Below are 14,208 nucleotides of genomic sequence, written 5' to 3' on the forward strand. Positions count from 1 at the left end.
AGCTGGGATGGTTCAACTACAAAGGTTACTAAACCCTCTGTCTTGGGCAAACGCCCATAGTCCCTATATAATGGAAAGCAGTCGACTGTTTTTGCTATTGGCAGCTGATACACGGAGGGCGGGAAAAGGAAGCCAGGGCATCATCCAATCGCCGCACTGAAACTCTCCCACATTCAGTCTGTAGAGACAGTTGCCACCTTTATTGCACGTTTAGCTGTGGCGACGGTGCAGTTTAGGTTGACGTGCTTTCTGCCAGCTCAGCAATGGCAGGAAAAAACAATAATGGGGCTGGGCGAAAAGGCCTTAGTTTCATCACTCAACTTAGCTTTGAGTCAGCCAGTCTCTCTCAGCCCCTTTTTCCGCATAGGACTGTTGTTGTGGTGATTAAAATAGATAAAAGAGCTTCTCTGAGCTCTCATAGAAGGGCAGAATAGAAATGCAATGCAGAAATTAAAGCCCCCTTTCCAGGCTCAGCCTCGCGGCTTTTCACTCCTTCCAGGCAGCGAGGAGAGGAATCCTTCTGCCTCTTTCGCTGCCTCTCCCCACTCGGAAAGGGCAAACAAGCGAAAGCCGAGAGCTCTGTCCTAAGAAGATGCAACGGGGAAGAGCGGTAGCGTTTGCTTGTCTCTCGCCTCCCGAGCTGGCGCTAGAAGCAGCCCGCCGAACGGGGAGCAGCGGCGGCTTCTTTTTCTGCCGCCGTTCACTTTCGCAGCCTTCGCTGCAGCTGAAGCGGACCCTCCTGCCCCTTTCCAGAGCAAGGGAGCGCTCCGGCTGCCCAGAATCGCGTTTCCCGCTCCCGACCTCCCTTAGCGGCCTCTGGGAGGTAGCAAAGGGGAAGGCGGCGCAGCTTCAGGAAGAGAGAGGGAGGAGGGAGGAAGAGGCGGGCCGCCGCTTCTGCTACCAGGCCGTGGTCCTGGTCGGGCCTCTTGCTGGCGGAGCAAGAAGGGGGACCGGAGCCCCAAGAGTGGAGAGCGCAGCTGGCTGGCCCCTTCCCATGCAACTTGCCCAGTGTCAAGCGCGGCAGTGGCGGCGGCGGCTCGGCTCTGAGCGGCGGCTCCTCTTCTCCCCATTCAACTCTCCCCTTCCTCTTGAGCTTTTCTTTTTTTGCTGCTGGGGCGCGACTCTCAGGCTCCGACCCCAGAAAGGCCGCGGCCTGCCCACTCAAAAAAGGGGAAGGGGGTCCGTGGCGGCTTCCGCGTGAGTCGCAAAATGTCGAGCCGGGCCCCCCTGGCCTGGGCTTCCCGGCGGCCCCAGTAAAGCCCGGGCGGAAGAGCCTCGTATGAGGCTATTCCGCGGCCCAGGGGGTGCCTTCGCCGGGCCCTCCTTCCCCTGCTGTGGTGATTGCTGAGCAGAGGGGCCGGAGGCACAGGCTGGCGAGGAGAACCCCTCGCGGTCCGCCTGGGTCCCTTTCGCCCCGTTCCCCGTCAGACTCGCCCCCCGTTTACACCCCGTGGGAAGGGAAGGCATGTCTTCTCCCAGCTCCGTGGACATGATTGAAACCCCCCCGGTGCTCAACTTCGAAGAAATCGACTACAAAGAGATTGAGGTGGAAGAGGTGAGTGCCCCAGGGAGGGTCTGCAATGGTGGGAGAGAGGGGAAGCCTGTCACTGGGGTCCTAAACTTAACTTCTGGAGGAACTCCCTTATTTCAAAGAAACTTCCTCTGAAGATGTGTGTGTGTACCTGTGGTCCTGACTTGGAAGAAATATCTACTGTACTCGATATTTTGGAGGTGTCTTTTGAAGAAAGGTAGCCTTGCAAAAATGCCACAGCTCAGGGATGCCTTGATATTGGGCTCTTCTCAGTTGTCTCCTGAGATGGGCACAAGCCAATTGTTCTTGTTGGTGAAGGAAAGATATTCAGGATAGGGCAGTGCCAGTAGTGTGAAATGTTGACCTCAAGGCAGAAAGACCTAGGTATAAATTCACACTTAGGAAGCTCACTGCATAATAGTTAGCCTCTACTGTCTCTCAATTTGAGAGAAAAATGGACTTAAAGTAACAGAACCAAACCACATGTCCAGTGCACTTTATTTAAGTGCTAGGACCAAGCTTTTGTACTAAAACTTTGTTTTAAAGTTAACCTGTTGCTAATTGCTATATGGTATCTTGAACAGACCAAAAAACTGCATTATTACCTTAAACAGTTGCAGCTCATATCATGTAAATGGTTTCATCTTGCACTTCTTCATAGCATATATCTAAAACTTGTAATTTTTTTTCAAGAAAAGCCTGTTATATTTAATGTAATAAGAACAAAAACAGATGTTTGTCTTTAAGGAAAAAAAAACTCTGGAATTAAATGACCAAACAGAAATCTATAGATCATGCATTACCAGTAGAAGTTGTATATATATGGAATTTTGAAAACCACCCAGGATAAACTCTCATTACTAAGATAGAACTTGTAAGTCCTACTGAAATAAGTGGGAACTGCTTAAATATATATTTGCATACTGGTTTGATCCAATTCAAAATGATTCCAAATCTATATATGAGTTGGTGTTTTTTTCAGACAGATCTGATCAATACCTCCAAATCCATTTTCTGCAAGGAAAGTGATGCCAAGGAAAATATGCATACATGTGGGTGAAGTCAAACTTAAAGATAAGATGAACTGTGCAGATCTGATAGTAAATATATTAAACACTGTACAGTAATGTGGAATTCATAACTGACCTAAGAAAAGCCATCTGTGATCAACAGCATTGCACATGGGCAATTTCTCATAAAGAAGTCTACTTGGTTTTTAATAGAAAAAACAGTATATTTTTCTTATATACTGTTACTTTAAAAGGTACAGATTTGGCTGATTTTAACACTGTTAAAACTTGCAGTCTATACTTACACTGTTAACATTGTTAAAATTGTATGTTTATATTACAAACCACTTTAAATTACCACAGTTTCAGAAGTTGACTAAGAAATGCTTCAAATAAATACCTGCAAAATATGTATAGCCCTGTAATTTCTATTTGCCAGTTGTAGCACCTTGTCTGTATTGACTTTGGAAATGTTAGTAACAGCCCAGCCCATATGAATAAATAATAACTTAGAAAACTGTAGTTATACTACATTTGGGGGGGCAGGGGGGAGCCTATGGGGGCTTATAATAATGGTATTCCCAATAAAATCTTTGTAATTTGTACAGCAAAAGCTCTTTAAGAGCATATATTTTGATATGTCAAGTCTGATGCTCCTTTCATTGTAAAGACACACTCCTATGAACTATTTTTGGTGAGTATATCTCATTAAACTCAGTGGGACTTAACTTTTCTTTCTGGGCTGTATGAGATAGTGGCTAGGTACACACATCATACTAACTTGTTTGGATTATATTTTGTGTGATGTGAGAACCAGGCCACTATTGCTTGTTCAATAAATTATGCTTAAACCTTGGTTTAATATGAAATTGAATATAGTGTTAATTTCACACTGAGTTGCAATTTTCCATATGCTTAGAATTTAGATCCACAATGAACTGTGGCTACCAGAAATTTAAGGGACGCGGTGGCGCTGCGGGTTAAACCGCTGAGCTGTCGATCGGAAGGTCGGCGGTTCGAAACCGTGCGGCGGGGTGAGCTCCCGTTGCTCATCCCAGCTCCTGCTCACCTAGCAGTTCGAAAACATGCAAATGTGAGTAGATCAATAGGTACCGCTTCGGCAGGAAGGTAACGGCGTTCCGAGTCGTCATGCTGGCCACATGACCCGGAAGTGTCTATGACAACGCCGGCTCCAAGGCTTAGAAACGGAGATGAGCACCGCCCCCTAGAGTCGGACTCGACTGGACTTTACGTCAAGGGAAACCTTTACCTTTACCTTACCAGAAATTAGACATTTTTGTGTTAAGCTTCTGCACTGCTATGAATAGGACCAAGGAAAAGGCCTTGGTTCATACATTTCCAGCATGCTCCTCTCTTCGAAGTTTCTTTTTGTATACGTTATTCTGACCTCCTAACAGAATCCTGCTAAAACCCCATGATGTTGTTGCCTGCCTTGGACTAAAAAAACTGGAAGTTGCCAAACACCTGGCAGGCTATTATACATTGTTAAACTGAAGGGAAGAGCTTCTCAATGTTGACAAGTCATAAGTTGTACAGGCCTTTTACAGAATATTAATATGTATTTTTGTATGACATCCTAGAATGTTAAGAAAAGGATTAATGGAGGCAATGCAAGTTGTTTCTAATAGTTACTTCAAAATCTCCAATTGCCTTTTTATTTAGGTTGTTGGACGAGGAGCCTTTGGAGTAGTTTGCAAAGCAAAATGGCGGGGAAAAGATGTGGCCATTAAGCAAATAGAAAGCGAATCTGAACGAAAAGCCTTCATTGTAGAGGTATAATTTCACTTTAGAATTTGTTCAAATGAATCTAATAGGTACCAGAATAATTTAAAAAAAAGATGTACAGTGAAAATTATACTGTCTGTAAGCTGCAGTTAGAACTGCCATTTTATCAATTCATGGATTTATACAGGGGATGATTTTTTCTATATAGTTTTTGGAACGAATTCAGGTATGGGTAAGAGAGTAAGCTGGGAATCACACTTCAAGAGGTCCCTGAACTGCAGGCTCATTGAGTTCTTTCTCTACTGAGGGATATATTGTAAGTGATACCAACATGGACTCAAATAACTGCAAGCTACTTCAGTTAGATTAGTAATGTTTTGCTTCTTTGGTCATATTGACCCGATTGAATTAATATTTCCCCTTTTATTTTCCATATGTGCAGGGATCAATCCTCTCCTCTTCCTGGTGATTTGATAGACTTACAACTAGAACTAGAACTTACAACTAGAACATTTGTCATTAATTTGCACAGAATTTATGAACATGAAGCATAGAGTATTTTATATATGTTATAAATAACAAATGTCATCTGTTCAATGATTCCATTTATGATCACCCATGAGATACCTGAAATTTTTTGAGCAGTTTATCAGCCAGGAATAAATCATGTTCCTTGTATACCATTTAATATATATGAGTGAGCTACCTCCTTTCCATAAAACCTTGGCTGGCTTTAGATGTTTTAAATTAGTGTATTTTTATAGGGTTATTGCTAATAACTTATTGAGCAGAGGCATTATTTAAAATATATTAAATAAATAAAAATTGAATATATTTAGGTTGACCTTTAGGGCAGAATTTTCTGATGGGCAGTACTAATGTATACCTCTTATACTTAAAGCTAGCTAATCAATAACTACTATTCCTTTCTGTCTAATATGCACTTTATTTTCATGCCATACAGTTAATTAATATTCTGAAAGGATTAGTGCTATGCTGTGCTTTAGATTTGAAAGCAAAAGGTGTTTCAGGATGTGCAGAGGCAGAAATATAGCACCTGTCTGCAACTCCTTAGAGCAGTTATGGCTATGTCTTTTCTATGGATTGTACAGCTGCCTGCTCTGGGATCCTGTGAAAATACTTATGTATATAATTTAAAGGCTGCACAACTCCCAGCAACTTTGAGCAGCTTACATTTAAAAAGTAAAAAAAAAAAAAGAATTATGAACTGTCCCAGAAACAACGTACTATATAACAAAAGAAAATACATCCAGCAGGGGCTCAACCTTCATTGTGTCCCAAAGTCTGGGACAATAGCTAGTTCTTGGTTTAAGGAGTTGCAAACAGGATCTATGGTTCCATTGCCTTGAAAACTTTTTTTTTGCTTTCAAAACTGAAGCACTGCACAACTCTAATACATATATACTTTTGTAACATTAAGTCAACTATGTAAAGGTTTATTTTGAATCAGAAGCAACTTGCTGAACCTAAGGCACTTGTCTCTTGTTAGCATCTTAAGCTTACAAATTCAGCTTCAGCACAACACAAATGCTGTATGCAAGTTGATCTGATTATGTATAAATGTCCATTTGAATTGATCTTAATCAAAACTAATTGTCTTACTATATCTTTTCTTTAAGCCACAATAGGGATCCATAGTTTACCTTTTCTCTATTTATAGAAGACAAGAATCAATCCTTAATTTTGTTTAAATTCTCAAAAACAGTGAGAAGGATTTTTGCTGCTCTAAGTGCCTCCAAAGTCCATCAGAAAGTAATGGAATGAAACTGCTCCTTCCTTAAATCTTTGGGAAGTCTGAGAGGTGCCAAGTTAAGGTTCTTGCTTTGTGCTTGAGTTTGCAGATGCTCAGAATCAGAAGTACTGAATGAAGTGAAAGGCAAACCTTCCTATCTTGAAATTACCTGAGGAAGGAATATGGTCTGTCATTTCTGCTTGACAAGCCAAGGATTCCTGCCCTTCCAAGTTCTCTGCAGGAAATTTGTGGATTATAGGAAAGGCTTTTTTTGTGATGCTGTAATTTATGAAGCAGTTGTACTAAACAGTTATCCCAAGACAGACCTGATAAACACATTTCTGGAATCAGGTATAGAACGTGATAATTATATCCTGATGCTATGGTATGCTCCCAACGTAAGGACTGGATTGGTACCAGCCAAAAGGTCCCAGGCAACATTGTTGAACTGAAATACAGATCAAGATAGTATCATCATAGGTACTTAACAGTCACATCTGATGAATTATCATAGCCAGTTAACTCAGGTAAAGAGTGGCAATTTGACAAGGCATCTTTCAGAAGTTCTTTTAAAAAGGTAACCTCTGTATTAGCCAATGCAGCTCTGAGTAACTTAAACATGGAACTGAAGTGCAGCTCTTCCCTGTATGCGTGCAGAATATATCGTTAAACTGGTTTTTATGATCAATTATACAAAGAAAAGTTTTATGTAAGAGCCTTTAAATACATTGCTTCTTAAAATTTCAGCTTCGACAGTTGTCACGTGTGAATCATCCTAATATCGTCAAGTTATATGGAGCTTGTTTGAATCCAGTAAGTTGCAGCTTTTGGACTCCGCAATCTATTTCTTTAAGTGAAATATCTGTGTCTGTTTTAGTTTTATTTGGCTTATTTACATATTCAACACTGAGTTTTTCCCATTTTCATTTATGAAAAAAGCATTCAGTTTGAAGTATACAGGTTTCCCAGTTTCCATTCCACCTTTGTTCCATGGATGTATTGATTCAGTGTACTACTCTATTCTGGTTCTAATTTAAATGAAGAGCTTCTAAAACTTGTTTTCTTTATCAGCATGCATAAATGTTAATTATTGAAACATATTGTAGATGTTATTGGAATTTTTAATAAGTGTCAATGCGCATAAGCATTCGTGTGCACGAATAAAGCAGAAAAAAAGAGAAAAATAGAGCAATTACAGCTCTAACCAACTCTGTACATGTAGCTGTTTCTGCACAGTCTCAGGATTAAAACAGAACTATATATTGCTAAATTAAAATGGGAGCATTTAATAAGAATTCCTGTTCTAAACACTTCTTTCATATTAAAAAATAATAAATTGGTCTTCTAACTTTTGCTTGTGCTTTTTTCCTTATTAGGTATGTCTTGTAATGGAATATGCTGAAGGAGGTTCTCTCTATAATGGTGAGCATCATTTTTGAACTGCATTGTCCAGAACACTAAAACTTTGCCATCCCATTTTATGTTATGCATTATATCTTTCCTATTTATTATAATAATAATTTTATGACACTGGTTACTCTGGATTGAATTTTATTGTTACTGTTACAGTTTTTGTTAACTATCATGGTCTGGCTTTGGGTGGGTGGGTGGATAGATAGATAGATACATTTAGATTCTTACCCAGTTCAGGCTGTAAGAATCCCTTCAAAATAGGGCTGTCCATTTTTTTTTTTCTGTGGGGAGCTGAGAGGTTGAGAGGCACCCTTGATCTTGTAGTGTTGCATCAGCATCAGGTGAGATTGAGATAAATTGTATAAAATTGGAGGAGGAAGGAGTATTAGGTATGTTCACCACCTTGAGTTATTTATAAAAATAATTAAGGTGGGATAAAAATACAAATAAATATTGTGTGTGTATGTATATATATCATAAGAACAACTTAATATACTCTGCTTGGTATCTTTTACTAGTGTCATATTGATTAATAATTGTATAATTTCAGTAATTATTTGTTCACCCATAGATAATATCTTTTTTGAAATACACATTTGTTTTAAATAAAATAAAAGGATTATAATAAGACTAAGTAATAATACTAAAATAAGCAGAGTACTATTGAAGTACAGAGAACTGTACTTTTTAAAAAGAAGGAAATGAACATATCTCTATATTTGTATATCTGTATACACTGTATTATTACTAAATAAAGTTTTAATTAAAATAAAATAAAGTTAGCTAAAGTTGTAGTTAATTGGATTGTTTTCTGGTCATGTATTTAAACATTACAATTTGTAATTTGGAGGTCTCTGATGGGTACTGCCAAGATTCCCAAGCCTCAGGTTGGGAACTTCTGTCGTAGAAGCATAGGAGCAAAAAATAACTTCTGTTGTATACTTCGTAAGTCATAAGGCTCATTTCAGAAGTAGCATCCCTGTTTTATACCTACTGTAATGTACAATAAAATTCTTTTTAGTTTGTACCTTTGTTTTTCAGTCCTACATGGTGCTGAGCCTCTGCCTTACTATACTGCTGCACACGCAATGAGTTGGTGTTTACAGTGTTCCCAAGGAGTAGCATACCTTCACAGCATGAAGCCGAAAGCACTCATTCACAGGGACCTAAAACCACCAAAGTAGGTTTTCAAGAATTCTCTAAGACACTATCGCTCTTGAAGGCTATTTTCTAATGACCCTAGAGAACATTGTGATTTGTAACAGTAACTCTCAGATGCAATATAAGTTATTTCAATATTATGGTAATATTGTACTATATTTCATTAGCACTGAAGAGTATAATCAGCTGTAGTAACTTACTGTAGGAGATCTAAAGCTTGTACCTATGCAGTATTGTGGATATTAAAATTAACAACAGTGATGTACTAGACCTAGATAACAACCGGCAGTCTTTCAATTAAAATATGAAAGGAGGAATTAGTTACAGAGGAAACACCGTGATAAAGCTCAGGTCTTTACACTGGTCTGGATTGCTAAGAACAATGGGCATCTGTGATCTGGTAAGAAGCGAAGTTACCTACACTTTTTTATTATCGTATTGTTCTAGCCACTTTGTGCGACTTATTTTCTGTGTGGCTCACCAAAATAAGCAAGATTAAAATACAACATAAAATTCTTTTAAAAGTAAAAGAATAGTTAAAGCTAGAGATGGAGCAAAATAGTTGTTCCTTTAAAATGAGTCCTGGTCTTGATACATTGCAATAACTTGCTTCTGCATTCAGTAACGAATAGGTATAAATCTGGTAGCTCCATTCAGTCTGATTTTATGAAGGCATTAATAATTGGGGCTGTGCTGTGGTTTGGAAATAATCCATTAGAAGGGGCTTGGGAACATGCAAGAACATGAATGTAGCTGCATGTTTTTTCCAGGATCACGTAACTGCCCTTTGCTCCAAAAAAGCACTTTTGCGGAACCTGATCTGAAGCATTGCACAGCCCTGTTAAGTATTCTGTAATTACATATATTTGACACTGGTTCTTTGTCTTGTTGTAGTATGACCAGAAAAAATTCCAGAACAAAGCTATCCATTAGTTTTTATTGGTTTCTATGGAGATGTATGGGCTGGTGTAAAAGGACTGAAATATTAGATGGAGGAAGAACAAAATGTAGTCCCTTTACACATTTACACATTTAGTCCCTTTCTATTGCGGATCAATAGAATCAGAATTCAAAGCATATATTTATAAATCCATTGAAAGGTGGCTTCCACTCTGCTGCACAGTGGAATAAAAATTCCCTTCTCTCTTCTGACACTAAAGTACAGTACAATCTTTTGTAATTTCTTCAGTGTATGACCTCTATCATCCCAAACTTGCATTTCTGGCATTTTGTCAATTACAAATAAAAATAGTCTGTTGTTGTTTATTCGTTTAGTCGCTTCCGACTCTTCGTGACTTCATGGACCAGCCCACGCCAGAGCTTCCTGTCGGTCGTCAACACCCCCAGCTCCCCCAGGGACGAGTCCGTCACCTCTAGAATATCATCCATCTACCTTGCCCTTGGTCGGCCACTCTTCCTTTTGCCCTCCACTCTCCCTAGCATCAGCATCTTCTCCAGGGTGTCCTGTCTTCTCATTATGTGGCCAAAGTACTTCAGTTTAATATCATTCCCTCAAGTGAGCAGTCTGGCTTTATTTCCTGGAGGATGGACTGGTTTGATCTTCTTGCAGTCCAAGGCACTCTCAGAATTTTCCTCCAACAGCACAGTTCAAAAGCATCGATCTTCCTTCGCTCAGCCTTCCTTATGGTCCAGCTCTCGCAGCCATATGTTACTACGGGGAACGCCATTGCTTTAACTATGCGGGCCTTTGTTGTCAGTGTGATGTCTCTGCTCTTAACTATTTTATTGAGATTTGTCATTGCTCTTCTCCCAAGGATTAAGCGTCTTCTGATTTCCTGACTGCAGTCAGCATCTGCAGTAATCTTTGCACCTAGGAATACAAAGTCTTTCACTGCTTCTACATTTTCTCCCTCTATTTGCCAGTTATCAATCAAGCTGGTTGCCATAATCTTGGTCTTTTTGAGGTTTAGCTGCAAGCCAGCTTTTGCACTTTCTTCTTTCACCTTCATCATAAGGCTCCTCAGTTCCTCTTCACTTTCAGCCATCAATAGTCTACTTCTGTCCTTATAAGAGAAGTATATTGTTTTTTATTACAGTAAGAATATTATATCCACTTTTCACTTTTGTATATTTAAATCTACAGATACTAAGCATAAATTGCTTAGGGAAGATTAGATTTTCTCCATTTCTTAACACTTCTTTTAGCAAAATACTCTAATTAAAAGATGACTAAACAATTTTATTTGTTTTACAGTTTGCTCTTGGTGGCAGGAGGGACTGTTTTAAAAATATGTGATTTTGGCACAGCATGTGATATTCAGACTCACATGACCAATAATAAGGGTAGTGCTGCTTGGATGGCACCTGAAGTTTTTGAAGGTAACAGCATAATTTGAAACTTACTACCATTCTCATGTGTATTATAAGAATTAGTAATTTTTGTAGTAAATTATGATACGGAGATTCATTTGGTACAGATGTACTTTTTTCTGTTATATATAAAGGTATTTCAGGAGCCAGTGGAAAAGTCACAGTCAACAGTCTAGTTATAATGTAACTTAAATTGTTGAAAGTTTATGATTTAAATTAACGCAGTTTAAGAATCCTACGTAGCTGGGCAAGAATGACTTGTATATGAAGTAATGAATCTGCTTCTATTGTAATGTACACCTGTATGCAGCCCTACAAACACTGAATGGAAATATTACACTTAAGCATAATGTTTTATAAGTAGTGATGTCCCTTTGACTAAATTTTAAAAAATAAATACAACTTTCCTCAGTTTGTTTCAAACACTTATCTCTTTTTAAGAAAACTTTCAATTGTTATAGTAGAAAAGTTAAGATATTTTAAATTAATATTTTCCTAAGCCTTTTTCATTAATCAAATTCATTTGATGTAGAATTTAAATCAAGTGAAAGTTGTACAAAAGGTATTCAGTATTACTATAAAACAGGGTTGCAGTGGCAGTCAGTCAGCATATGATCCTAAAATTCCTCTCTTCTTGAACTTTGAGGTGTGATGCTATGAACCACATTATATAATTGAACAAAAATACAGATGCTTTTACATTGAACACTGCGTGCATTAGTGTGTAAGTCATTGGATTCATGCCCATATCTTTGCTGTTAGAAAGTACATGTTTAAATCAGCCTGTTTTATAGTATATTGAAGAATCAATTTTAGAATTGGTTGCAACCAATTTAATTTAGTTTTTTCATTGCTATTCAGAGAACACCTGCAATCTTGTTAGTAATAGAGAATATTACTTTAAAAAAAAAAAGACACACATTATACAAATGATCCTTTTCAGGTAGCAATTACAGTGAAAAATGTGATGTATTCAGCTGGGGTATTATTCTTTGGGAAGTAATTACCCGCAGAAAACCTTTTGATGAGATCGGTGGTCCTGCTTTTCGGATCATGTGGGCAGTTCACAATGGTAAGCTCAAATTTTAAGTGGAGAACAAGTGTCTTTGTGGAAAGTTTGCCACCGATTTTCTATGTAGTGTTCGATTGTGAAGCTGGATGTGCTGATGCAATCTCAGGCTTAATTCTTTAATTTTATATGCTGCCCCCAATCTTAAATACATAACTTTGATTATCTAATAAATAATGTACAAACATACACACACACACACATAACCAAAGAAAGTTAAAATAATCCAGTACAAAAAAAACCCACTTGAAAGCCCGTATAAGAAATTTGGGGACATAGTCCTAAGACCTGGGGAAACTATCAGTTCTTAATGGCCTTCTGAAAAGCCACTCAAGACATGCTAGTGGCAAATCTCATTGTTTAAAATTATTTGCCTCAGTTGCAAAGGAGGCAGAGGGTAGGGTTTAATAGAAAAAATGCCAAAAAGACATAATGCAAGCCCTTCTTTCTGCCCCTTGCTATTTCACTTAATAGTTACTTACCTTTTCTTCGTGCTTTCGTAGAAACTGGGGAGAGCTAAATATAGAAAGTAACACTTACAAGGGTTGGAACCAAACAGAAATTGACTTTGCTTTGAGTTCGGGGCAAAACAGCCCCACCCAAAATGTTCCCTCCATACATGTCCATGTTGGATTTGCCTCAGGGAGACTAACTGAATATTTTGAGTGTTCTGGCCTTAGCAAACAATGATAATTGGAAAAAAGAGTGCCTTCTTTATTCATTCCAAGACCACAAAAATAGGTTGGACGGTGTCTGTTACAACTGCTGTGTGCTCTTTCTGTCTCTCTCAAAAACATTAGGAGGTCCCCAATGAAAACAGTGCAAGTTGGTTGGGGAGGGTTGTTAGTTTTTGCTTTTTTCCATCTTATATGCGTAATTGGCCAGTTTTGTTCTTTGGTGGACTTAATTGCCTGTTTGTGCCATGGCGCCATCAAAAAAAGAGCTACTCTTATAGGAATAACATTAGAATTCATCAGTAAAACACACTCTAAAAATTTCCACTGGAATTCAGTTTAAAAAAAAAGCAATAGAACTTTTTGCTAGGCAGCAATGCTAAACCAACTGACAAAACCAGCTTTTAAATCTCCCCAAGAAGGTGCACAAGAGCACACACAGAACATGCACTTTATCATATACAAACTGAAGGCCAAGAAGCCATCAAAACTAACACAATAGTCTTTGTATTTATAGAATATATCCTGAAAATTATTTATTTATTTGTTATCTATCTATCTTCTATCCCACCTTTATTATTTTTATAAATAACTCAAGGCAGCGAACATTCCTAATACTCCTTCCTCCTCCTATTTTCCCCACAACAACAACCCTGAGAGGTGAGCTGGGCTGAAAGAGAGTGACTGGCCCAAGGTCACCCAGCCGGCTTTCATGCCTAAGGTGGGACTAGAACTCACAGACTCCTGGTTTCTAGCCCGGTCCCTTAACCACTAGACCAAACTGGCTGTTCAAAGACTGGAACATGAACAAAATACATAGTACAGTCTTCGTATAGTTCTTAACTATGTATTTTAGAAATGTTTATGTAATACAGTGAATGCACACAACTTGGCCCAGCCTACAAGCAAAAAAACAAATTGCACATCAGATATAAGAAATATATGAAACACTACCCGTTAAATCTGAATTCTTCAAAGAGAGGTTTTATTTTTTTTTAAGCAGAAGCCTACCTTCCAGGCATGCTGGCCATTGAGGGTAGTCTTCATTAGTGCTTATTTTGGGAGCAGCCTGAACTACTTCTCAGTGCACATGCAGCCCCCCATCTAGCCTAGGCTAATCCATGGTTGGAGTATAGCAGAACAGTAGTAACATCTCCTTCCAACCATAAGTTTAGATGCTTGCCTTTCAACCCCACACCCTTATTACTCCTGACAATATCAGCCAATATTGGCAGGGATGGAGCCATCCCTGCTGCTCTATTGGTTAAGCTAGAAACACTGTGAGGTGGAAAACAACACATTCATAGCATTGGTACAGCCAGAACAGTCAAACAGCCTTGTTTTGAGGATAGGACAAAACCACTTTTCCTCCAAGCTTGGAACAAAACATGAAACACAGGTTCGTCTTTCTTTTTCCTCAAGTTTGAAATGTTTTGCTTTAATGTCTTGAAATGTAATGTTCATATCCTACCCCTGATATAATAACATAGCCATATTATACTTGTTTCTGTTCTTCATAT

General features: G+C 38.7%; 1 protein-coding gene across 4 annotated transcripts in view; it reads left to right on the plus strand.

Moving 5' to 3' along the window:
• Positions 1–941: 941 nt before the first annotated feature.
• Positions 942–14,208, plus strand: part of MAP3K7 (mitogen-activated protein kinase kinase kinase 7) — a 40,794-nt gene continuing 27,527 nt past the window's right edge. For 2 of the 4 annotated variants that reach the window (XM_063312037.1, XM_063312049.1), the window contains exons 1-7: positions 943–1,555; positions 4,225–4,335; positions 6,788–6,853; positions 7,417–7,462; positions 8,495–8,633; positions 10,830–10,954; positions 11,889–12,017. In XM_063312037.1, coding sequence (XP_063168107.1) covers positions 1,466–1,555; positions 4,225–4,335; positions 6,788–6,853; positions 7,417–7,462; positions 8,495–8,633; positions 10,830–10,954; positions 11,889–12,017 — 706 coding nt within the window. In that variant the 5' untranslated portion in view covers positions 943–1,465. Of the gene's footprint in view, positions 1,556–4,224; positions 4,336–6,787; positions 6,854–7,416; positions 7,463–8,494; positions 8,634–10,829; positions 10,955–11,888; positions 12,018–14,208 lie in introns of all 4 variants that reach the window. The other 2 variants (XM_063312058.1, XM_063312029.1) reach the window with 2 other exon arrangements.

The sequence above is a fragment of the Candoia aspera genome, chromosome 1 (assembly GCF_035149785.1).
Source record: "Candoia aspera isolate rCanAsp1 chromosome 1, rCanAsp1.hap2, whole genome shotgun sequence".
In the NCBI taxonomy this organism is placed as follows: Eukaryota; Metazoa; Chordata; class Lepidosauria; order Squamata; family Boidae; genus Candoia; species Candoia aspera.